At 33.3% G+C, this 26,619-nt stretch overlaps 1 protein-coding gene across 1 annotated transcript in view; it reads left to right on the top strand.

Annotated features, from left to right (window-relative positions):
- The window catches only part of CEMIP2 (cell migration inducing hyaluronidase 2), a 112,097-nt gene that overhangs the window by 56,260 nt on the left and 29,218 nt on the right, over positions 1 to 26,619 (top strand). Inside the window, exons 7-16 of the mRNA XM_003761640.4 lie at positions 1,797 to 1,966; positions 3,531 to 3,740; positions 4,922 to 5,127; positions 5,285 to 5,354; positions 9,310 to 9,438; positions 12,164 to 12,252; positions 20,032 to 20,163; positions 21,275 to 21,310; positions 23,426 to 23,581; positions 26,050 to 26,227. Of these exons, the coding sequence (XP_003761688.1) occupies positions 1,797 to 1,966; positions 3,531 to 3,740; positions 4,922 to 5,127; positions 5,285 to 5,354; positions 9,310 to 9,438; positions 12,164 to 12,252; positions 20,032 to 20,163; positions 21,275 to 21,310; positions 23,426 to 23,581; positions 26,050 to 26,227 (1,376 nt within the window). The remainder of the gene's footprint in view (positions 1 to 1,796; positions 1,967 to 3,530; positions 3,741 to 4,921; positions 5,128 to 5,284; positions 5,355 to 9,309; positions 9,439 to 12,163; positions 12,253 to 20,031; positions 20,164 to 21,274; positions 21,311 to 23,425; positions 23,582 to 26,049; positions 26,228 to 26,619) is intronic.

The raw sequence follows: 26,619 nt of genomic DNA, 5'->3' as shown, positions 1-26,619 counted from the left end.
ATTTTAGGGAAGTCATTTTAATCACTGGATTGTAAACACCTAATTTAACCTTCCTGGGCCTTGGTTTCCTCATGTGCAAAAATAGAAGGTTGGATTAGATGACATCTGAAGATCTTTCCCCCTTTGCATCTATGATCCTATGATTTTGTGATCTGGAGTCTTTAAGAATTTGTTATATGTTTGTTGTTATTGTTTTAAACTAGAGCCATAGAAAGACTGAATTGTTGATCAGGAAACCTGGGTTCTAGTACTAACTTTTCCACTAATGATGTGACTTTGGAGAAGTCCTATCACTTAATTTAAAAATCTGTTTTTACAAATAAATCTTATTATTCAGTTATTTTTAATTATATCTGACTCTTCATGACCCCACTTGGAATTTTCTTGGCAGAGATATTGGAATGGTTTGCCATTTCCTTCTTTACCTCATTTTACAGATGAGAAAACTGAGGCAAACAGGGTTGAGTGACTTGTTCAGGTTCAGATAGCTAGTGTCTGATTTTAGATTTGAACTTAGCAATATGAGTTTTCCTGAATCCAAACCTGACACCCTATTCACTGAGATTTTTCATTTATCTCCCGTTTAAGATAATAAGAATATGAATTTGTAGCATTCACATTTTTCATGTTTTAGTGTGGTATTATTCCTTCTTTATAGTGCTTCAGGTAAGGCAAACAGAGTTTACAAAGGAAAATTCATAGTACCACGTGGTATAGATTTTTTGGAAATTCCCACTCTTGTGACTAATTCAAAGTTTTCCCAATTTTCATGATTTGTTTTTCCTTCCTGATTTTGTGAAATGAATAAAGAGATAAGCGTAAGATGGGTTGTAGAGAAATGATAAACTGCTACATTTGTTTTAATTCCTCCTCCCTAGTTTGGTCATGTTTGTTACAAATGGTCAAGATTTGTATCTTGGGGAGTCAGCAGAACTGAACTATTAAGCGTATACCATGCTGTGTGAGCTTTCTCTGTTTATATATTTTCACAATAATGTAGAAACAAAACAACTTCATGCCCTCAAATCCAAAGAAGTTCCTGCTGTGCATATTTGGGAGTCATATATTACAGCATATCCAGGGCAGTTTATTAAGACTTCTCCCGGGTGTTATGCTAGAGGGAGAGGAAAGGATGGGGGCAGTTTGAACTGTTTGGGTTTTGGAGACCCACCTTTACTGGGGATACCCTCTTTTTTGCCTTTTTCCCTTTCCTGGGCTACTTGATTGCTCCCAAACTTCAGATGAAATAGGAGACAATTCCTTCTGAAGAGATGGAGGACCATAGGACTTTACTGTCTGCCCTGCCTCTATCCCCAAAAGGACATCAAGGTAGTGCAGACCTAAGTTCAACTTCACCTTCAGACACATAGACCCTGAGCAAGACGTTTAACCTTTGATTGCCTCATTTTGCTCCTCTGTAAAATATCTATCACAATAGCACTTAACCTCCCAGTTAACACTTGTAAAGCGTTTAGTATAGTGTCTGGCACATAGCAGGTACTTAATCAATGTTTGTTCCCTTCCCTTTTCAACACTTATCATCTGAATTACTTAGGTAGCCCAAGTATTCCTGGGCTTTGCTAGTCAGTCTACCACTTCCCTTATGAGAATTCTAGATCTTTCCATCTGTGCTACAGTCGATTTTTTATGTTATCTTTCTTTGCCAGTTAGATAGAATATGAGCATCTTGCTTTTTAAAGTTATATTACCAGCAATTTGTACAGTGCTTGGCACAAAATATGAACTTAATAAATGATTCTTCCTTCTTGTTTGCCTTCATTGGATTCACCAAATAGAAACTCCTAAATTTCTGCACATGGGAGAGATGGTTGATGGAGTGGATATGCGGGCTGAGGTTGGAGTTCTTAGCCGAAATGTGGTGATCAGAGGAGAAATGGAAGCCTCCTGCTACGCTGACAATCAATGTCAGTTCTTCAGTTATGATACATTTGGGGGACATATTCAGGTATGTTGATTATACAGGTAGCTGTAGAAATTTTTATAGCAATTTCGAAAGTAAAAATTTAATTTTATATAGGAAATTTTATACTAGTTTTGATATTCTTCATCCTAACATGAAAAGGCATTTTTAGGCAGCAAACTGAAGGGATGGCATTTGCTTTTAGCTGATGTACATTTAGGTTCAAATGAAAAAAATGATTTATGTTACACATTAATTAAGAAGAAGTGATTATATGAAGAAATATCTATTTCTGATTTAGATGTCTGTACTTATTTTTTCTATGAGAATCAATTGTATTTCTTTTATAACAAAATATTGATGTATACACAATATGAACACAAATTGTGCACAGCAAAAATAAAAATTGTTTTTGACCAGGTGGAGATAGGACTGGCCCTGGGATTTCATTTGTATATGGAATTCCCAATGAGGAAATTATGCCAATGTGGATTTTATTGACAACTTAGAACTTTAGAATGTCTGTTGAGTACTGACTGTTTAAGTAACTTGTTAAATGGCATAGTTTCAATGTATCAGAGAAGAGACTTGAACCTAGGGCTTCCTGATATCAAGATTTCTACACCTTGGTTCTGAAAATGTGGTTGGGGAGATCTGAAGCATCTCTGAGACTCTTTTAGGGCTGTGTGGATCAAAAGTATTTTCTTAATAATATGAAGATGGTAAATATTAATAGTTATAACCCAAATAAGCAAAAGTCCTTGAGGAAGTCCTTAATAATTTTGTAAAGGAGTCCTGAGACCACAGAATTTGAGAACCACCGCTCTCCTCCAACTTGCTTCTCTTTAATACTTTTTTTCATATCAATAATTGTCTATTTAATGCCATTATTTCCTGGATAAATAGAATAATTTTTAAATGACATTTTGTAAAACAACTGAAAAAGCTGGAGTTTATAAACTATTATATTCTAACTTCTGTAAACTTGGTCAAAACTGTCCTTTTGTAGAGATATAATAATGTGTTTCAAGAACCAAAGCATTTTTAATAGAATTTTAACTCATGACCATGTAGAAACTTAAAAAAAAAAAGACTTCTTGTTTGATTACAAATATACCAACAATATAAAATTCTGTTTGCCACTTTAGTAGTAGGTTTCCAAGTACAGGAATGGAAAGAAAAGATAAATTTACAAAAAGAGATGATACAATCAGAACTTATTGGCAGATTTAGTTCCTAAAGCTGTTCAAGTCACAAGCTGTTGTTCTTGAAATTGACTGAGACTCTGAGTTTTTGTTTATTTAAAAAATTTCATAGATTCAGGGAAGAAGTATTCTATTAATAATCTAGGATCCAGAGAAACAAACATTTGAAACAAAAAAAATCAACGTAATTCTTCAGGGTCACTCTCCCCTCCTTCCTTTCTCTTTATTTCTTTCATTGCTTACCATTTTATTGATTAGGGTATATCACACATTCCCCTTTATCTTTTTCCTCTCCTTTACTACAGGATTTTTTTTTTATTAAAAAAAAAAAGAAAAAAGCTAACCCTTTTCTCTTTCTTTAAGTGTGAAATTTGTTGACACCAGTACTTTGTGTTGTGTTGTAGATTCAGAAAAATTTCACTTCCGTTCATCTTTCCCACGTGGAACTAAAGCACATGGGGCAACAGCATCTGGGGAAATACCCTGTGCATTTTCACCGATGTGGTGATGTGGACGATAGAGGAGGTTACAGACCTCAGACTTATCTGGATGGCGTGTCTATTCATCACTGCTTTTCTAGATGTATTACTATCCATGGAACAGATGGTTTGCTGGTAGGTGGACTCAAACCTAATCTTAAATTATTGTTTGAAAACTAAGCAGCCTAAGATATAAGGAAAAGATAATGACAAATGTTGGCAGGGATGTAGGCAAACTGGACACTAGTACATTGTTGGTGGAATTGTGAATGGATCCAACCAGTGGATGCCCAAAGAGTTATCAAACTGTGTATACCCTTTGATCCAGCAGTGTTTCTATTGGGCTTATATCCCAAAGAGATCTTAAAGGATTTAAAGGGACCCACATGTGCAAAATGTTTGTGGCAGCCCTTTTTGTAGTGGCAAGAAACTGGAAACCTGATGGATGCCCATCAGGTGGAGAATGGCTGAATAAGTTATGGTATATGAATGCTATGAAATATTACTGTTCTATAAGAAATTATAAGCAGGATGATTTCAGAGAGGCCTGGAGACTTGCATGAACTGATGCTAAGTGAGATGAGCAACATTGTACACAGCAACAAGACTATACGGCAATCCATTTGATGGATGTGGTTCTCTTCAACAATGAGATGATTCAGACCAGTTCCAATGGTCTTGTAATGAAAACAGCCATCTACACTCAGAGAGAGGACTGTGAGAACTGAGTGTAGTTCACAATATAGCATTTTCACTCTTTTTTTGTGTGGCATAAGAATTGTATAAATATGTATGCATATATTAGATTTAACATATTTCTACCATGTTTAACATATATTGGACTACTTGCCATCTAGTAGGGGAGGGGATGAGAGAAGGGGGAAAACTGGAACACAAGGTTTTGCAAGGACTAATGTTGCAGAATTATCCATGCATATATTTTGAAAAATAAACTTTAATAAAAAAAAATTAAACTAAGCAGCTTAAAGCTGATTGCAGATTCACAAATTTCCATTGCCTTTTCAACCATATCTAAATAATTTCTCACAGTCTATGCTTGGATCTACTGTTTCTACTGTGCTTTTATATACTTATCTTTTCCTAGTAAATTAGATTTTCTAGCCAAAGTAGTTACAATACCAGGGAAATTAAAAAACCTCAACATTGGATTTTTTTTTTTTTTTGGCTGCTGCTGCTGCTGCTGATAGGGAAACTTCCTCTTGCAATTGTACTGAGAATGTTAAACTGAGTATCACTTACATTTAATTTACAGTAAATCTTGTTGCTAATGATATAATGGACTTGTTTTTCTGCAGATAAAAGACACTATTGGCTTTGACACATTAGGTCATTGTTTCTTCTTGGAAGATGGCATTGAGCAAAGGAATATTTTGTTCCACAACCTTGGGCTTGTCACCAAACCAGGCACTCTTCTTCCCACTGACAGGAATAACACCATGTGCACAAGCATTAGAGGGAAAGTCTTTGGAAATTATGTCCCTGTGCCTGCTACAGATTGCATGTGAGTACTTGGCAGACAGGAAATTAAAAAAAAAAAATTAAAAAGCAAAACAACTCATTTGATTATATTGGTGGTGTAACTTTTGAAAATCTTAGTTTCCAATGGTCAAGATTTTTCGTGAAGAAATTTTAATCTTTCAAAAAAAATTATGTTACAGGGCTGTTTCAACATTTTGGATTGCACATCCCAATAACCATCTGATAAATAATGCAGCTGCTGGCTCACAGGTAAGTCACATGGGCTTACCATTATATTATTGAATTATTTCTTTTATAAATTCACTAAAGAGCTTGTGCATGTGGTATAAGTTCTGTTTTGTGGTGCTGTAAATATTCATTGTTTTTCTGTGATATTGACCTAACCTGTATTCACAAGCACAGAAAATAATTTTCCCTTTGTTTGTGGATATCTCCATTATTTTAGCCAGTAGAAGTAAGATAAATGCTGTGTTCAAGAACCGTATTGTCTTCAATTTGTATTATGAGTATACTACATAGCCATTGTCTTTAGTCTCTTGGTTTCTGTTGTTTAAGTCTTAATGGGACTGAGTGACTACTATTGAGTCATGGTTTTTAGTAATGATGTGCTGATTGCCTTGACTTTCCTTTCTGAGAATGGATTGTTTTGTAGGCTATAGTAACAAATTTTGAGTTTTTATGATACTAGGCAGAAAGTGGACCTTTTGAATTCAGGCTTTTTTCTCCTTTGTTTCGGCAGCTGGACTTAGCCATGTGATTTGTCAGGATTGTCCTGGATTGAATGACTGGGACAAGTTTTGTAATTGGGCTAATTTATGTAGCTAATGGTATTCCTTTGGAAGGAAGGACTGATGTTAATCCTGGATGAGCTTGAAAAAAACCCATAATTATGGTTTAATGGATGTGTTTAAAAAAACAATCAACACAAGACTTTAAATAGTTTTTTTTTTCCCAAGACAATATCATTGTTGGCTAAATATAGCTTAAAAGTTATGAAATTTGTTTTCATATCTTATATTGAGGTATATATAAAACAACTTTGAATGGAAAGAAAAACTTGACAGTGCTTTTCAGGACTTGTGTATATGGTCTGTGTGAGTCTGATCTGAATCAAAAGACTAGTTGAAATGTTTTATCTTTTGGGAAAAGTATACAAAAGATGGTATAAGTACAGTGTCTGGCATATACTAAGCAATTAAAAATGTTTATTGATTTCTTGATTGATTTACTCCTATTGAAAGAATTTCTTCCTGAATGTGTGATCATAGGCATCCTACATCTAGACCTCAAAGGAACTTCAGGAGCCACTATGCTCAATCCCACCAATCTTTATAATCTTTTGTAGGCTTTTTGTTTGATAGTCCATAGACAACCCTTATTCCACATTTTGAAGCTTCTGATCAGAAAATAGATCCTTGCGGATTGGAGAACTATTATGTCAGTCAGAAAGTAAGCATTTATTAGGTGCCTACTATGTGATAAGTGCTGATGTCCCTAATCAATCTTAATTAGCATTGTCCTTTGGTATGTATGATCTCAAGAATAAGAATCATGGATAAAAATTTCTTTCAGCTGTTTCAGGTATGACATGTTGAATAAACTACTTGGAAAGGATCTCTGGGAAAATGTAAGAAAATGATATTCTCTTGTACGCAGAAGTAGAAGGGATGCCCTTGGTTCTCGTTCTCTCTCTCTCTCTCTCTCTCTCATCTCATGTTTGGTGCTATGAAATGAAAAAAAAATATATGCTCAGCTTTATTTTTTTCTTCCCAGAGAAACTCATCAAGCAAAACTATTTAGATAGCCATTTGATAGGACTTTCAGCCTTGAACTAAATAAAGCCCTTTTGCACTGTACATCTCCATGGTTCTTGTCCAAAGTTCTTTTTATCTGTTTTAACTGCACAGTCAACAAGGCAACAAATATATGCTTAGCACTGGAGAAATAAACATAAACAGAAGGAACTTTAATTCTAAGAGAAGAGAACAGATAAAATGAAGCTAAAATTTTAGGAATTGTAGTGAGTGTGGAGGAGGGAAAGATACAGGTGGAGAAAGTCTCTGGAGGGAGAGTCAGGAGTGGATCACAGAGAAGAATGGAAATGTGCTGGCTTGGGTGATTTTTTTAAACTGGAATTTTAGTAGGAACTACAAGGGCATAGTGTACTTCTAGGGTAAGAAGGTTGAAGAATAAACTTCTAGGGGGAGGAGGCTGCTGGTAGAATAGCAGAGAAATTCAGGAAAGTCAAGAAAATAATAAAGAAACAAGAAAACAAGCTGTGAGGCAGAGACCCATTTTAAGATAGTTTTTCCCTTTGTTTTTAACTTGAAAGTTTGGGTTCTATCTGTACTAAGCTCTTCTCCATGTTTTCCAAATGTACTTTCTTTCATTTATCATCTTTGTGTATGATGCCAATGGGAGCAAATATATACATTTTTCACACTAACCCATTAGTGAAATACAATTTTAACCTTTTCAAAAGAAAAAAAAATTGTGCTTTATTCTCTCATATTCTCAATTCATATAAGATTTTCTATTCAATATTCTTAGATTTTATCTGCATGTTTAATCAGAATGAGTCTTTGTTAATATTCTCTGCTAATAGTAATCTGACAGACTAAATTTTTATATCTATATCTATATCTATATCTATATATATATATATATATAATATACTTTTATATCTTAAGTAGAGAAAATTCCTAAATCTCTCCTATGTTCCTATTAAGGATAGTAACACGGTATTCAGACTGAAAACATTTCCAACACCAAACAGGATTCTGATTCATTTGTAGTGTTTATTCTTTTAGAAAAAAAATGTTTCAGGACAGGAAGAGCATTAGAGCTGTTTGTAAGAAGTCAATAAAATCTGTACATTGGCTGAATGTTTGTCTAATGGGCATGACGCATTTATTGATCATTTTGGAACTGAACAAAAAAAACTTTATTGCTTTGATTCAGTGTGTTGTCTTTGTAGTGAGTTTATTGATTCGGCCCAGGTTTGGGGGTGATTTTAATAGATAATAACCAAAGACTTTGTAAGCAAATGGTAGTAGAAACTTACTATTTCAGCATCTTAGCTTTTTGCTTAATCTAAAAAATAACATGAAATGGGTTTTAAGTCTGTTCTGTGAAATCAAGTAAATCTTTTTTTTAAAAATTTTTTACATTTTATTTTTAAAAATTTTTTTCAAGTGTACTCTTTGTAGACTTGGCTCTGTTATTTGTTCTTAATCTGAAACATCTTAAGGAAATGAAATTAAGAGATTGTGATAGAAAGAAATTGAATGAGTGTGTCTTTTTCCCAATGTATTTTTATTTTGTTAAATACTTCCCAATTGCATGTAACTTTTAGCATTAATTTTTTTTCTCAATAGTATTTTATTTTCTAGGAGATCAATGTAATATACTGTCAGGAAGTCTCTTGTGACTACATCAGCAAACTTAATTTCCTATGGCTTGGTCTATATATTTCAAATAAGTTGCTTATAAAGAAGACATGTTTGTACCACAAAAAACACAGTACAAATAGATTAGTAATAAACTTGAATAAAAATGGAAAATGATAGTATTTAATTTTCCCAAATGCTTGTAAAGATAGTCTTCAATATTCATTTTGAAAAGATTTTGAATTCCAAATTTTTCTCCTCTCCTTTCTTTACCTCTTCCCTCCCCTAGATAGCAAGCAATCTAACAAAGGTTTAGCGTTCGTTTTTAAAAATTTTAACTTCCAAATTTTTTTCCTGTCTCTTCCCTTTTCCTCCTTTTTGAGAAGGTAAGAGATTTGATATTTTTACATGTGAAATCATGTCTAATGAAAATCATGTCTAATCAATCAAAACATATTTCCATATTAGCTATGTTGCAAAAGAAAACAGATTCAAAAAAGGAGAAAAATTAAGAAAGTAAAGTATTCAGTCTGATATTCAGAGTTCATCATTTCTCTCTCTGACAGTGGATAGCATATTTTATCATTTGGTCCTTTGGAATTATCTTGGATCATTGTCTTGATTAGAGTAGTTTAAGTCTTTCAGTTGATCATCCTTATAATATTGCTCTTGCTATGTGCAATATTCTCCCTTTTCTGCTCATTTCATTTTCCATGAGTTCATATAAGTGTTTCTAGGTTTTTCTGAAATCATTCTGTGTAAAGAATGTTTTTTTTTTTAAGTTTTTACTAATGATCTCTTCATTTTGATTTTAGGATGCTGGAATATGGTATTTGTTTCACAAGGAAGCCACAGGGGAGTCTAGTGAATCGCATGGATTAACCAAAGCAGAACTGACACCATTGGGTATTTTTTATAATAACAGAGTTCATTCAAATTTTAAGGTCAGTTCCTATTGTTTCTTGCACCAATGAATAATTTTTTTTTTTTCTGGGAGAAAAAATATGATCACAATTGAAGAATGAAAGTCAAATTTGGAACTATGCCCAAAGGGCTATCAAACTGTGCAAACCCTTTGATCCAGCAGTGTCTCTATTGGGCTTGTATTCTAAAGATCATAAAAACAGGGAAAAGGACCTATATGTGCAGATATGTTTGTAAGAATGAAAATCAAAACCATTTGTAAAGGAAATTAATTCTGAGCTTTCGAAGTATATGCTAACAAATATATACTAACAGATAAAGGAAGAATTGTTTTATTTGGATATCGTATGTGCTTTCCTTGGGGAAAAAAACTCACTGATATTTTTAAATATCTTTAGAATTTTCATATTTATATAAGTTCTGAGGTGCATTAGGGTTTCTCAAAGCAGTAACACTGAGGACTTTTTTTCTTTTTCATCCCAACTGGCAGCAGGAATATATGAATGGAGTAATTTTATAGAAATGGTTTTTACATATGACTGGCTTCACATATGGACTTTATCCATATTTAATGAAACATAATTAACTACACTAGATAACTTTACCTCCCAAGAGATAACACGCATGCATGTGCATGCGCGCGCGCGTGCACACACACACACACACACACACACACCACAACAATAACAACTTTATTTAGAATATACTTTATTTAAAACTTTTAGATGTATTTCTAATCCTGTTCAAATTAAACATAAGTTGCAGGAGGAAGGAATCTTTTCTTCCCATTCATGATATTAATGAGTAGTACTATGCCATTATAATCAATTAATATTTATTTTTATATAACATCAATAACTGACTGAGTAAATAAATGAGTAAAATGTTTCCTCCTTAAATGGATTTGACTTGGCTTTTAAAAGGTCAAATAGAATCTTTTATGACATTGGAATCTTTGGTTGATGGAGAAGATGGACAAATGGTTTACTCAATATAAATCTGACATTAATAATAATTTATCTAGTTTTTAAAAAAATGTTTTGTGTATGCAACATGACTCCAAAAATCCTTGACCATATGTGTGTTCCATGTCAGTTTTAAATGAATATTATGCTATTCTTAAAACTCTCCTGTAAGTAATGATATTTCACTTTTTTATTCATTTAAATAATAATTCATTTTATAAAGAAAGAAAGAAATGAACATGTATTATTTGACTACTATTGTACTGTGCTAAGTGCTTACCAAATATAATCTCACTCAGTACTCACAACTATCCTGAGAGGTAAGTGCTATTATTATTGTCATTTAACAGTTGAGAAAACTGAAGCAGCCTGAGATTTAGTGATTTTCCCAGGGTCACATAGTTCATAAGTTCCTGAGGTAGAATTTTAACTCAGGTCTTCCAGCCTCCAGATCTAGGGCATTGTTCAATTTACCTCCTCGTTGCTGTTAAAAAGTAAAAATAACTTGAATTGACATATGATATTTGGTGGTTTTACAAAACATTTTCCTTGCAAAAAATCCCAATCAAATCAAGATCACATAGTTAAGAAATGTCAATGGACTCCATCTGGTATCTGTAAGCCCTGGGATTCTTTCTATGCCGCCATATTGTAGGGCAAATAATCTTCATACTAGGAACAACCCAGGTATTTATGGGATGGAGAGACATTTCAGAGTAATAATACATGAAAGCATTTTTTACAAAGTGAATATTCCTACAAATATTTCATATATTATATATATGATACAATGAGTTCAGTAGACTCATGTTTTTTATATGATTTTTCATTTTTGCTTCCTGAGAAAAAGCATGTTGTATGGGAAGTCATCTATTAGGGCTTGGCTTCCTCTTCTCTATAGTGTAGTAGACCAGATGATCTCAGGAATTCCTTTATGCCCTAACCAAGGGTCAGAATATTAAGATTTGCATTTGTTTTTCTAATGTTTAACTAGCTCTGTAGTTGGAGGCTAGTTATGACTCCTGAGCCTCAGATAGGTTTATAACATTCCTTTGGTGGCACCAAGTATGGTCCTTACCTGATAGAGGACCTACAAACCATAAAGTGCTATTTTTACTTTTAGTATTCTAAATAAACAAATACAGATATTTCTTTTCTAATTTTGGACAACAATTTTTAAATAAAAATTTTGTGAGTGATTAATTTGGTTTCACTGTAGGAAATCTGTATAAGAAATATTCCCAAACACAATTTTACTATCAAAATTAAGTACATGTGCAAGTAGCAGATTATCTACTTGTGAATATTTTGTACAAAATCTGCACTATATTCATTATATTTATATAGATATTGAAATTAGATTTATAGGACACCTGTGATAGCATCAGGATTTTCAGGCATTTGCTATAAAATGAATGGTAAGTGGTGGCTATCTTGTTAGTCAGGTATCCCAGTGATTGAAACAACTTTGACATATTGTTTCTTGATGAGAAGAAATGTTTCAAACAATGTTTTTATATATATATTGGCATCAGATAGTGTCGTGTTTGAGAGGTTTTTCTATGTTTTATATGTCCCTTGGAAAAGTTTATACTGAAATAATACAGAATGAGCTGTTAAATGATTGAAATAGCTTAGAAAAGAATAGGAGTCCATTTGCAACTTATTTAAAATTTCTTTTTAGTTTCAGGATTATTAAGAAGATTCGTTAAGGGGATTTCTTGATTCATGTACACATGGTCGTGGTTTTAAGTATATGGTCCTTAATTATGTTTTTCAGGCGGGTTTGTTTATTGATAAAGGAGTAAAAACATCCAATGCTAGTGCTTCTGATCCAAGAGAGTATCTCTGTTTGGATAACAGCGCAAGGTATAAATTTTAATTTTTAAAATGCTATTCAATTTATGCTAAGCCAAGGGAAACTAAGTAAAATAATTGATAATAATTCAGTTTAGGAATTTGTTAAGTGCCTACTGTGTGCCTGGCACTGTGCTTAGGGATAAAAAGACAAAGATAAAAACAGTTCCTGCCTTCCAAGAGATTATATTTTACTGATGGCATGTGCATGTAATAAGAAAATGATTTCTGGAGAGAAGCTACTAATATGGAGGGGGGAGGGACTCAGGAGATGATGATAGTAATAGTAATTATAGTAATAGATTACATTTGTAACCTGGGAACAAATAATAGGTTACATTTGTACCCTTGGGAGAAATAGGATTTTACAAAGTAAATGACTTGCTCAGGGTCATACAACCAAAGTGTTGGAGCTGGGGTTTGAACTTGGGTATTTTCTGATTCCATTGTACTATGCTTACACTAAAAACAAAAAAGTCTGGAATAGCCTTTTTTTTTGTGAGTGTTGAGGAAACATATTTTACTGTTTTGACATCTGTGGATTAATATAAACTTCATCTTCAAATTACACAGAAGTAACTAGTGCTTTCCTGTTTATAGCACTCCTTCCCTATCCTTGTTGGTGCCATTTTCAGTCAATCAGCAAATATTTGTTAAGCAACTACTACATGCCAGGCACTGTGCTAAGTTCTGTAGATATAAAAAGGAGGCAAAAAACAATCCCTATCCTCAAAGGAGCTCACAGTCTAATGGGGCAGACAACATGCAAATATATTCTAAGCAAGTTACATACAGGATAAATAGGAAATGATTAAAAGAGGGAAAGCACTGAAATTAAGAGTTACTGGAAAAGGCTTCCCATAGAAGGTAGAATTTTAGTTAGGACTAAAGAAAGCCAAGGAAGTCAGTAGTAAGAGTGAAGGAAGGAGAGCATTCTAGGCATAATTGATAGCAAGAGATGTTCAGAGCTATCTCCCTTCCCCTTTACCTAATTTATTTAATATGTAGCTAACCTTCTTCCTTTCCAGCCCAAGGCCTACCACAATCCAGAGGAACTTTAGTTCTGTGTATGTTGATGAGCTAACAACCTGATTACACAGTTCCTCAGCTCACTCAAATCTAGTAATTTCTTCTGTCATACTACTTTTGCCATACTTTTGCAATTCCACTGCTTCCAGGAGCTAGAATTTTGAAATTCCATTCTAATTCTACAATCTTTTGTCTTTTTCCTACTCTCATTCACAACAAATAAATCTTTCCTTCCAATTAATCATTGATCTTTTGAGGCCATCTTTGTTCTACTCAATTTCTCCTGTTTGGTCTTTACTTGCTTTGATTCTGAACCTTGACCTCTGTCTCTATAATTTTTGATTATCATCTTAGAATTCCTTGTCTTATGGACTTAACATTCTCAATTTACTAATCCTCATCCTTCCACTTTTCCATGGCCATTCATGTGGTCATGTATTTATTCTCTAGGACCTTAGAATTTTACTGGGGGGAAAAAACATGAAATAAGCTGATTCTAGAGATCACATTTATCATTCATAGTCTCAACTGGGCCTTTGATTGATGTAGTTTGACATACTTTTTGTTAATGTTATTAATTCCCTATTTTTCCCCCACAGTGATAAATGTCACACTTCCCCCTCCTCTTACTATCTATTATACCTTCTATACTTGCAATAGAAAATTTAGCCTCTTAGTTAAAAAGCTTAAGACCATCTGCTGTAAGCACTCCCCTTATCCTACACTATTTCATTCCTCAAAACTTTTTAGATCACCAGATTATTTTCTCTTGCTTCCTTCTGGTCACAAAGGAAAACGTATCTCTTCTTTAGTAAGATGAATTTCTTACCTGCACCCTTAATTGCATTCCCCACCTTTATTTATTACTTTGTTTTACCAGTTATTCTCCACTTCACACCTTCTCTCTCTTTCTCTCTCTCTCTCTCTCTCTCTCTCTCTCTCTCTCTCTCTCTCTCACGGATCTTTAATTTCTTCCTTTCTATTGGCTTCTTTTCATCTACCCATAAATATGACTGTGTTCTCCCAGTCCTATAAAAACCATGTTTCTAAAAAAAATGCTTCATTGTCTTCTATTTCTTTTCTTGTTTTACTACCTTTTCCCTATCCTCTTTTCTTTTTCCTATCCCCTTAACCATTGCCAAATGAAAAGACAAAGTCTTTGTACAAATCTCTGTAGTCAAGTAAAACATTTTCCCTGACAGTCTGACAATGTTCCTCTTTGTTCTGTTTCATGAGTACTTCACTTCTCTGTTAGGTGGAGAATAGTATGCATCATCATCAGTCCTTTGGAATCATGGTTGGGCATTTCACTGGTCAGATTTGAGTATTTCAAAGTGATCTTCTTTTATGATCTTCTTTTACAATGTTATTGTTGACTTGTTCTCCCTGGTTCTGCTAACTTCCTTAAAGTACTTAATGAAGCCTTTTTAAATTTAATAGCATTTAATTTTTCCCAATTAAATATAAAGACACTTTTGTAAGATTTTGAGTTCCAATTTTCTTTTTCTCCCTTCCTTTCCTCCCTCCCTTCCCACAGTAGCAAGCAAATTGATATAGGTATTATATATAAATAATTTAAAACTTATTTCCCTATTAGTCATGTTGGGAAAGAAAAGTCAAAACAAAAGGGGAAAACCATAAGAAAGAAAAAAAAAGAAAAATATGCTTTGATCCTCATTCAGTCTCCATAGTTCTTTCTCTGGATGTGAATGGCATTTTCTATACCAAGTCTGTTGGAATTGTCTTGCTGAGAAAAGCCAAGTCAGTCACAATTGTCATAATAGATTATTACACAAAATTGCTGTTACATTGGACAATGTCTTCCAGGTTCTGCTCAGTATCAGTTATGTAAGTTCTTCTAGGCTTTTCTGAAATTGGCCTGCTTCTCATTTCTTATTGAAAAATGGTAATACATTACAAATACTTCATCTTATTCAGCCATTTCCCACTTGATGGACACCCACTCAATTTCCAGTTCCTTGCACCACAAAAAGAGTTGTGAAGTCTTTCTTGAACCTCCTCATCATTCATAACTTTCTGTTTGGCCCTTTTGCAGCACTTTGATTTATGCCTTTATGATGTATTTATGCATTGCAGTTAACTGGTTATGTGTTATGACTCTATTAGATTTTAAACTCCATGAGATCTTTGCTAAAAATTTTTCCCTAATACATAGCAGAGTACTTTTACACATGATGTATCATGATAAAAGTTTCTTGAGTGGAATAATTTTCTTTGTCAGCAATTTTAAGATTTCTGCAGTTTCAGAAAGCCTTTGTTTCCTGCTTATTAAAGAGAGAAGAGTATAATTAAGCAATAGTGACTATTGGAATGTATCATAATAATCCTCTTTGAATATCACTTATGCAGGAGGCCTAAGCACTAATTTACCTCTGAATGCAGCTACTTTCAGAAGGTGAGGTAGTGCATTCTTGATGAGAATTACACCTTATTTTTAGATTATAAAATGAAGAACTGTCTTCTTTAACAGGAAGCCAGATTGGTCAAGTCAAGCCAAGTCAAGTTAATAAACATTTATTAAGGATTTTCTATCTGCTTAGCACTGTTTTAAGTTTTGAGAATAGAAAGGCAAAAATAGTTTCTTCCCTGGAGGCAATTATATTCTATGGGGAAAATATGTAAAACATATACAGAGTATGAAAACTTTCAAAAGGAAATTTCTCTTACAGTAGGTAAAATTTGTGCTGTTCAGAAGATGGGATAGGCAGCAGCACAAATATAAGAATTCATTATAATGTTGATGGCTATGTATTACACTCATTTTGCAGGGTTTTGGGGAGAGGAAGGGGAGGAAAAAAAGACATAAGGGGAGGGAGAGGGAGCAAGAGAGAGAAAGCATTGTAAATGGAACAGAGATTTAAATAGCTTTAAGGTTTTTAAATTGCTTTTCATAAACCTGTGATCTTCACAACAACCTTAGGAAGAACATTCTATAGGTAATATCCTTATTTCATAGCTGTAGTTAAGAACCATTAGATTAATTTCTCAAAGTCAAGTAGCCAGTAAATTTCTGAGGCAGTATTTGAAAGCAGGGCTTCCTCATTCCAAGTCCTATTTCTTAACCATTTTCATATCATTCCATGGTGTAATCTAAATCATGCTATAATCCTAAAATGATATTTTCCTTTATGCCATGAATTTTTTTTTAACACTATAGCAGTTTTCTAAATAGGTTTAGTAGGATGTTTGTTCAAGCTAACATGAAGCAATGAGTTCCATCATGTGCTGATCTAAGCTCTTGTTTTCTTTTTAGCATTCTTGATTGCAAGTCATAAGTAGAACCAACTTTGCTTTCCTTTTCAGCCACTATGTATATATTGTGGTTGGTATATGGTGCAATATTTCAGGCATAAGCACACAATTTGAGCCAAGATAAACAATTTCAAAAATGGAAATTAAAATTTTTGAAAATAATGGCAGGAAAACAAAGATCAAGATGGGTCAACTCAGAAAATTGTACAAAAATAAATTGTATATCCAGTAAAAAGTTCTGGACCTTGATTAATTTTATTCCATCTCTAATGCATTGTAGATAATTACTACTCTGATTTCTCTAATAGCCAAGATTGAGATATTATAGATGAGGTTAATAGGCTTTACAGAATACAAAGCTAAACTTTGTCTTTAGCAAGTATTTGAAGGCAGAAATATTCCAGTAAGTCACAAAGTCTGATTTCAGTATGAAGTGAGGTTCCTTAATGAGACATGGGATTAAGAGAAAGTTTGGAAAATATGAGTTTGTAAAATTAGTCAGCATGAATTTACAAAGGCCAGATCTATTCTGAAATATTTTTAAGGGATATTCAGACAGCATTTGAAAAGTTAAAAAGGAAGTAAATAAAAAATTTGATCACACAGTTTGATCAAAGTATAACAAAGTAAAGTGAATAATAGCTGACAAGGTTTAGAAATCTTGGGAACTTGGCATCTTTTTTCTACTTATTTGATTATTGATAAGAGTTCTTGTGCTCATTTCATGTTTGTTGTATATGTTGTAGCCATAAGTATTGAGAAACTATGGAATCCATATATTGACAGATCAATAATCAAAAGGGCAAATATAACAAAGATCCTACAGAAATTTTATTCACTTGTGATAAATTAAACTGTTATTGCATTCTGTATAATAAGAAATGCTTTATGTAAATGTTTGTGATATTATGGGTAATTATAAAATCTCTTTGATTCCACTAACCCTTATACATGCCCATATGCATATATTGACAATCTATAGGAGGTTCCATTCTGTAGAAGAAAAGTTTGGACAACTGTCTTAGACACCGTCCATGATGTACACACATGCATTCAGGTAATTCAAATGTGGGAACACATGATTAAATTGCCAACTAAATGAATAATAAACCACATTAGGCTGATGACTTCTCTTAAGATATCCAAGATACTAAAGTTTAAAAAACAGCATTAAAACTTTTTGGGACATCCTATATATATTAGATCTTCTTCAGAAAGACAGATTCACTAACTGGTTAATCAGATTAATTTTTTGCCTACAAAATGTCAATCTTCAGAATTTGAAAGAAAGGAGAATGAGCATAAAGCCAGTTGTGTGGTGAAAAATGGGAAATTTGGGCTAAACTTACAAGATAGTAAAGAGATAACAAGAAACAAGAGTATCAAGAAAGTCAAAAAAAAGAGAAAAAGTGAGTGTTTAAGAGGGAAATAAATCAAGAGAGCATCTATTTTAAATCATAAACCGAAGATTGTGAATTCAATGAACCATCATGCATCAAGTAGCAAGAGATTGCCTAGAGTTAGTTCTAGAAATAGCTAGAGAGGCATTGATATTGCAACATGTGGTATTGAGGTGGTTTTTTTTTCTCATCTTATTTTGGCTGTCATTGAGAACATTGATAAGTTTCCTTTATAAGAATATTCCATCTGTTTAGTATTATGTAAGGACTAGGAACCTACTCAGCATGACATGACCAATCTCACATTGGTAGCTTAAGAATCAGAGGAATTGTCTTTAGTACCCCAGGGTACTGGGATAGGGTTCTTGGATTAAGCTAGAGGCAAAGAAAGGCAAGTAAATATGAATTAAAACACATGTAATATTGTATCTAAGGATAGAGTTATTGCATTTGTGTTTTATGTCAGGATAAGAGTTGAATATGATATGTGAGAATGGCCTGGGAATGTTTATGACTATCTTTTCTAATTGACAAGGAAAATCTCAACATACCTTTTTTCTTTTGATCAGTGTAGTCTTTGTGAAAAAAATTTTTTTTTTCATTGATACCTTTTAAATCTATCACTTATTTCTGGATATAGGTCCCTAAGTCCCCTGAAAAACAACCTTCCCCTCACCTCCTTGGTACTTTGAAATCAGTCAGTCTCCATAAACTCAGTAAGCATGTACTTTGGGCTTTGGCACCATTCTAAGTTCTGGGAAAACAGAGAGGCAGAAAACAATTTTTGCCTGGTTTATTTGAGATGAAGGCTTTAGCAGTTGTGGAGGGAACCAGAAAAGGTCTCCTGCAGAAGGTGGGATTGGAACTGAGTTTTGAAAAAAGCCAGCAAAACTAAGAACTAAAACTAAGAAAGAAAAATGATTATGTAAAAACACCACATCTGAAAATGCTTTTAACATTCTGCTCTTGTGGTCCCCTTCTTTCCTAGAAGGAAATGTTTCATTATTAGATGTCTGGGACCAATATCACTGATTAGGCTTTGTCTTCTTTTTAGAGCAGCTAGGGACCACAAGGCACAGAACACTGGCCCTGGAGACAGAAAAATCTGAGTTTAAATCAGCGTCAGTCACTTAATAGTTATGTGCCTTTGGACATTTAACCTGTTTACTTCAGTTTCCTTAGTTGTAAAAATAGAGATAATAATAGGAGCTACTTCCCAGACTTATTGAGATGATCAAATGAGATAACATTTGTAAAGTGCTTAACATAGTGCCTGACACATAATAGGCTATATATAAATAATTATTCCCTTCCTTTTTTATATTTTGTTTGATTATAGTCATTATGAAGATTGTCATTCTGGTTCTGCTTATTTTTTATTGTACGTCAGTTCTTAAAGATCTTCCCATGTTTCTATGAATTTCTTATTCACCATTTCTTATTATACAAAAACATTTCATTACATATACCATAGTTTCAATCTATCAACACTCATGTATGTGGTTGCTAGTATTTTTTTTCTTCAGTAAAAAAAAATCCTGTAAAAATATGCTTTAGATATTTGGGTATATATTGAAACTTTCTTTTTGACTTTAACTCCTTGAAGCCCAATTGAAGGCTCAACATGGATATATTGATCTTTCTAGAAAATTCATGACTCAAAGAGGAAGGAGGCTAGTCATATAGAAAGAATGAGGATTGGCAGGTGTAATGAGCATTAAACTGATATCCCATTTGAGAGGAAGGCTTCTAGAAGATTGAATTAGTGTATCATGGAGGTTTTAAAGGAAGGCATGGATAAGAAGCTTATTCTGAAAGTACACAGATGTTTGTGAACATTACTGGTAGGATTATGTCAGTGTGGGCCTTTCTTCTATGTCAATGGGGAAAAAAATCTTGTACTTCTTTGAATTTTTGAAATACTAATGTTATATAATATGGACAGAGATTGAAACTAACATTAATTTTAAATCAAAGATTTTTAAAAAGAGGTTGTTAAGTTATACAGGTACAAATAAATATGCTGACTAATCTATTTCTATAGTAATTTTGTTTTACACTGTATATATTTTCTTCACTTTATCTCAAGATTTCGACCTCATCAAGATGCAGATCCCGAAAAACCCCGTGTTGCTGCACTTATTGACAGACTCATCACTTTTAAAAATAATGATCATGGAGCATGGGTCCGAGGAGGAGATATTATCATTCAGAATTCAGCGTATGTGACCTAACCAAAATAATTTAATTGACTATTGGAAAAAAATTTTGGGGGTGGGTGGGAGGAGCATCATGCGAGAAAAGATAGTATTGTATCCTGAAATTATTTTGCTTCTCTTAATACAAGAGAGGAACCAGTTGTAGAGGCTGACTTACCAAGTATAGCAAGAATTTACTATTAACTAATAACAACTAATTTTACTTCTTCCTTGGTTTAGCCCTTATTTTTTGCCTTCTGGAATAGTTCAAACTCTCCTCTCTTTTATAGTTGCAGTTGCCATTGCAGTTGCCAAGTTTTGTGGTGATCTTAACTGTGGATCCTTTTCTTTTTGTGGAGTTGTTTGCAGTATTTTGTGTTTGAGCAGAGTTCCAGGAATTTAGCTAAAGAAGTCCTTAGGGAAAACTTATATCCCAGAACTGTTTCAGGGGCTTCCCTTTTCCTGGCCCCAGGGCTGTGGTGGTGGTTTCCTTATCATTAGATAGATCTTTTGATTATTTGGTCTCTTTCAAATGGTTTCTTTTCCTTCTTCATCTAGCTTCTTTCCCTAAAAAGAAACCAATCTGGTAAAATGGCAATTCTAGAGTTGCACAGAAACTAGGAATTTAACTCTGTGTGAATAAGGGTAGTGTCCCAAAATCAAATAAAAATTAGGGGAAACATGGATTTCCCCCCCTTAAATCTTTAAACAAAACTCCACCATTCTCTAGTTTTGTTGACTTAAGTTTTTTAAATGACTTATGGCTATACTACTTTTTTCATGCCCAATATGTATTTATTTTATTTTGGGCATAGATATAATGCTCAAGGATTGTTGAATTCTGTTGCTGGATATGACATTATTGTTACTTTTTATTTTTTGGGAGTTCAAATTCCTTTTTGACCTTGCCATCCAAGAAAGTGGCCAGGTAGACTAACCAAAGCAATGCTTAAAGATTAAAGATATTGATAATAAACTGATGTTAGTAATGTTAAATTATTTGAATGAAGCTGTCTCTGAACTCTGTTCACAATTTGAAGAGAGTAAAAATTATTGGTCCTATTGAGATTTCCCAGAATTCAAATAATCTTTTACACAATTTATTGAATTTCTTTCATTTCCTTTCTCTTGCAGATTTGCAGATAATGGAATAGGATTAACCTTTGCCAGGTTAGTAATTGCTCATAGCATTTTTCATTCATTTATTTTTTCTCTCTCTTCTCTTTCTTGCCTTACCTGTCCACATTTAAGTTTGCCACTATGATTCTACATTGCTTTAATTTTGTAAACAAAGATAAACAATACAAGAAAGTTAGGGAATAAAATATTATTTCATGCAACTCAACAAATATTTATTAAGCATGGTATTATAGACAGTGGGGAGCACAAAGGAAAAGAACACTATTTCTGCCTGCAGGAAACTTATGTAACCTTAGAGTCAAATAGGAGGTACATGTCCATGAATAAATATTTTTTTTAATTTATTTAATAGCCTTTTATTTACAGGTTATATGCATGGGTAACTTTACAGCATTAACAATTGCCAAACCTCTTGTTCCAATTTTTCACCTCTTACCCCCCACACCCTCCCCCAGATGGCAGGATGACCAGTAGATGTTAAATATATTAAAGTATAAATTAGATACACAATAAGTATATATGACCAAACCGTCATTTTGCTGTACAAAAAGAATCAGACTCTGAAATATTGTACAATTAGCTTGTGAAGGAAATCAAAAATGCAGGTGGGCATAAATATAGGGATTGGGAGTTCAATGTAATGGTTTTTAGTCATCACCCAGAGTCTTTCTCTGGGCGTAGCTGGTTCAGTTCATTACTGCTCCATTGGAAATGATTTGGTTGATCTCCTTGCTGAGTATGGCCAGGTCCATCAGAACTGGTTATCATATAGTATTGTTGTTGGAGTATATAATGATCTCCTGGTCCTGCTCATTTCACTCAGCATCAGTTCATGTAAGTCTCTCCAGGCCTTCATGAATAAATATTAAAACTAAAACTGATCAATAGTTTGTAGAAATATAGAATCTTATTCTGTAATCGTATAATAATCTTATAATCTCTGAATCTTATAGAGTCAAAGGAGAAAGATTTCTTTAGCCTTATACCATTAGAAGTCAAAAATTCATTTAGATTGAATAAGGAATTTTTGGGTAGGTATGTGGCACAGTGAGTGGATAGAGTTCTGGCCTGTTGTCAGAAAGACTCATCTTATAGACTTCAAATCTAGCTTCAGAAGTTCCTGGGCAAGTCACTTAATCCTGTTTAACTCAGTTTCCTCATTTGTTAAAATGAGCTGGAAAAGGGAATGGCAAACCACTCCAGTATCTTTGCTAAGAAAACCCCAAATGGGGTCACGTAGAGTCAGACAGATGTGACAGGAACAACTTAATATGTTAACATTTCTACCAGTACCACACCAACAAAGAGTTCTTACTACCAATGAAACTTTGATGTCACTAGAGACTTATAGACAAATAGAAGTATCTTCATTTCTTATTCAGTAGAAAAGTCTCAAGACTTAAAATCAAAAGCAAAAAGTTGAAGAAGGATTTGTGAGAAATTAAAAAAAGAGAAAATTTGTTTTTCCAAGAAGCTACTTTTCATTAGCAATGACTCTTATTATATAAGCAAGAAGCAGCTTGATGATAAGAGGATTGAATCTTGGTTTTGAATCTAAGTTTAAATTCAGTCTCAAACACTTTCAGTTTTTGGGAAGAGTCACTTAACTTCTCTCAGCCTCAGGTTCCTCCTCATCATGGGAATAATAATTGAACTTATCTTACAGGGTTGTTGTGGAGGTAAAATGAAATAATATTCGTAAGGCTCTTTGTAAAACTTAAAGTGAAGTATAAATTCTAGCTATGAATAATTTTTTGGGAGTGGGTTGTGTCCTTAATTCTCAGTCTCTTGACGTAGGAAAATCTTAAATGCTTGTTGCTTTAATATAATTATTAAATGAAAGTCAGTAGTTCCTCCTCACTCTTTTTTTCTTTTATTACAAATGTGGTATATTTTGTTCTAGGACTATTAGGTTGTTGCAAAAAAAAAAAAAAGCTTTAGTTGTATATGTTTAATTTTAAGATTTTCAGTATTTCATGACTTAAAATTATATTGTTCTGATTTTTTCAAAAGGCAAGAAAATTCCTGATTTGAATTGCAAATACATTAAATTTCAATATAGCAAAAAGAATTTATAATACAAATTTTAGCTTGCCTTTCTCTTTGGATAATAAGGTATGATTAATACTCATTCTCCTTTGACAGTGATGGAAGCTTCCCCAACGATGAAGGTTCCAGCCAAGAAGTATCAGAATCTCTGTTTGTTGGGGAGAGCCAGAACTATGGCTTTCAAGGTGGTCAGAACAAGTATGCAGGCATTGGAGGGATAGCCAAGAGACTTAGGACTTTGCCTAGGAACAGGTAAGACTGCTTCCCACACTTGGACAAATTATACTTCCTTGAATCAGGAAAATTATGAATTATAATATTACCTCTTCTGCTCCCTAGCTGAGTGACCATGAGTCGTTCACTTAACCTCAGTACCTTAACCTGTTAAATGAGGATAATGGTATCTGTAGTGCCTGCTTTACAATGCTATTTTTAAAAATATATATTTTTTTAATTATTATGAAACTGACAAACATCAACAGCAACAATGGTGTTGGAATTGGAGTCAAGAAAATCTGAGTTCAAATTGGACCTGAAATATTTAGTGGCTGTGGGGCCTTGGGCAAGTCAGTGAGCCTCTCCCCTCAGTTTCCTTATCTGAAAAATGGGATTAACAAGAGTACTTAATTTCTAGGTTTGTTATGAGGATCAAATGAGATAATATTTGTAAAGTTTTGCAAACTTTAAAGTTTGCAAATAGATGTTATAAATGTTAGCTTCTAGAATTATGAGTAAAAATGAACATTTTATCTAAGCAAAGAAGAAAAGAAAAATATATATGTCATGGCAAAATTTTATCATGTAAATAGATTTTAGGTTGTTTTTTTAAAGTATATGTTAATTTTAACTTAATAGTTGGACATTGTTCTTAACTGTGTCTCTTCTGAATTTCCTTCTACTTTATTTTTTAAAAGATCCATTTTTTCCCTTTTATTTTTATATTCATCCCTCCATTCTCCATTCTTCATTATAACTTCTTTATTCATCTTCAAAAAAATCACAAATAATTAATAGCCCTGGCTGTCCCTTATACCTGAAACTCATATCTTCATCATTTCTTCTTCCTCAAGTCTCGGCTAAAGTTTTCTAAATCCCTTTCTTGTCCTCCTGAATCTTTGTGCCTTCCCTCAGATTTTCTCCCAATTTTTCTTTTTTTTAAATTTTGTTTGTACATAGTTCTTTGCATGTCGTTTCCTTCATTAGGCTGCAAGCTCCTTAAGAACAGGAACCATTCTGGGGAGGAAGGGAGCTTTTTTTGTATGTCTGACACTATTGTACAGAGGCTAACATATAGTTGGAGCTTAGTAAATGTTTATTGATTTGGTTTGATTTTGATCTCCCTGAATGGTCAAGCCAACCTGACTTCAATGAATTATTGATTACTTTAAGCTCCCCTCTCTCAGGAATTATTATCCTGAAATATGTTAGGCATGTGCCAGGCACTCTTCAGACAATATGTTGGTCACAGCTTAAATGTCATGAGGAGAAAGATTTTTTTGATGTGTAGATTGTAGTTTTAAACACAATAGTCTATTTTCTGTGATCAAGAAAAGGAATCTTTGCTGGTCAATGCTATCATATCCAAGATTGGTCAGTTCCTATAGACATTCTAGGGAAAAGAGTTAAGAATAGTAGAGTAATTTGTGTGTCCCTAATTCAATTAGGTATTTGCTAAGTGCTTATCAATATAGAAGACATTGTCCTAAGCCCTAGGAATACAAAGACTAATGAAATAGGTAGTTTTTACCCTAAAAGAATTTAAATTGTCTTCCTAACATTTTTTCATAGCTAAAATACAATTGTTACTAGTTGGTTTCTATATTGGATCTTTATATGAAATCCCAAGAAATTTAGAGTACTGAAAGACTATTTTTCTCAGCATAGGTATTTCCCTAGGTTTATCTATCCTTCTAAACTTCATTTATGTTTATACATTTATATTTGTGCTGATTCTTGAATTATAGAATCGTAGAATTTAAGAAGGGACTTCAGAGACTTTTGGCCTTTCAATTATTGAATTTTACACATTAGGGAACTAGGACACAGAGAGATGAAGGAATTTGTTTATATTCATCCAAGAGTAAGACCAATTTTAGTTCCCAGGTCTCTTGATTCTCATTTTAGAGTTATTTCTAATATTATAGCTCCTTCACCTAGCTTTTCATTGCTTCATTACCAAATCAAAAAGAGGTCCTTCCTGCTTCTCTAGATTTAATAACTTTAACCTTTTCAGGACAAGAACACTTTTATTTTTATCTTCATGTTTTTATGAGTATTATGCATATAGTGGGTTCTTAATAAATGTTTGAATGATTTTTTTCTCATTCTGAGTATTTTATGTATATATTTATTAGCCATCCAATCACTTAGTAAATATTTATTAAGCACATTTTGTGTACCAGACACTGTGTCAAGTGCTGAGAGTATAAAAAGAATCAGAAGATAGGTTGTGCCCTCAAGGAACTTATAATCGAATGGTGTAGAATAGTTAATGCAAAGAAAAATGTAGCTAATAAAAGTACTTATTTTTCAAAAAGAAAAAAAAAATGTTGATTTCTTTTCCCCCCTGAATTTGACTTGGGGAGAGGCAAGTTTACTTCAGTATTTTCTTGAATTAGTCTGTCCTCTCTCTCTTCCAAATTAAACACACTGAAAGAAATTATTTAATGTTTAATAAGTGTACAAATTTTCACCTGTGATTTAATTTTATGTTTCAACAGGACATTTCCAATTAGAGGTTTTCAGATTTATGATGGACCTATTCATCTTACCAAAAGTACATTCAAAAACTATGTGCCAACAACAGATAGATACAGCAGTGCCATTGGATTCTTAATGAAGAATGTCTGGCAGTTAACACCCAAAAATAACATCTCCTTGGTGAAGTTTGGTGCTCATGTATGTATATTCTCTTAGTTCTTCTTTATGACAGTAAAGGAAGAAAAAAAGATAAGGGAGGAAACCAAATTGAGTTTGTGGATGGTGGAACTATAAAGAAAGATGTAAATAAACTGGATTTCATGTACTTTTGTCCATATGAATTCCAGATGATAGCAAAAGAAATGATCTCAGGCTCCTTGACATTTAGCTGACATTCTGGAAGAGAAAAGTAGCTTAAAATATGATGGTTTCGGTGTTTTAATTTCATGTAGTGGTAGTTTGATAGCACAGTGAATAAAATGCTGGGCCTGGAGTTGGGAAGACTCATCTTCTTGAGTTCAGATCTGGTCTCAGGCATTTATTAGCTGGAAAATTCATTGTTTCCCTCAGTTTCTCATCTGTAAAATAAG

This window comes from Sarcophilus harrisii, chromosome 1 (genome assembly GCF_902635505.1).
Source record: "Sarcophilus harrisii chromosome 1, mSarHar1.11, whole genome shotgun sequence".
In the NCBI taxonomy this organism is placed as follows: domain Eukaryota; kingdom Metazoa; phylum Chordata; class Mammalia; order Dasyuromorphia; family Dasyuridae; genus Sarcophilus; species Sarcophilus harrisii.
The sequence above is the reverse complement of the archived record's forward strand: the minus strand, read 5'-3'. Positions and strand labels throughout refer to the sequence as shown.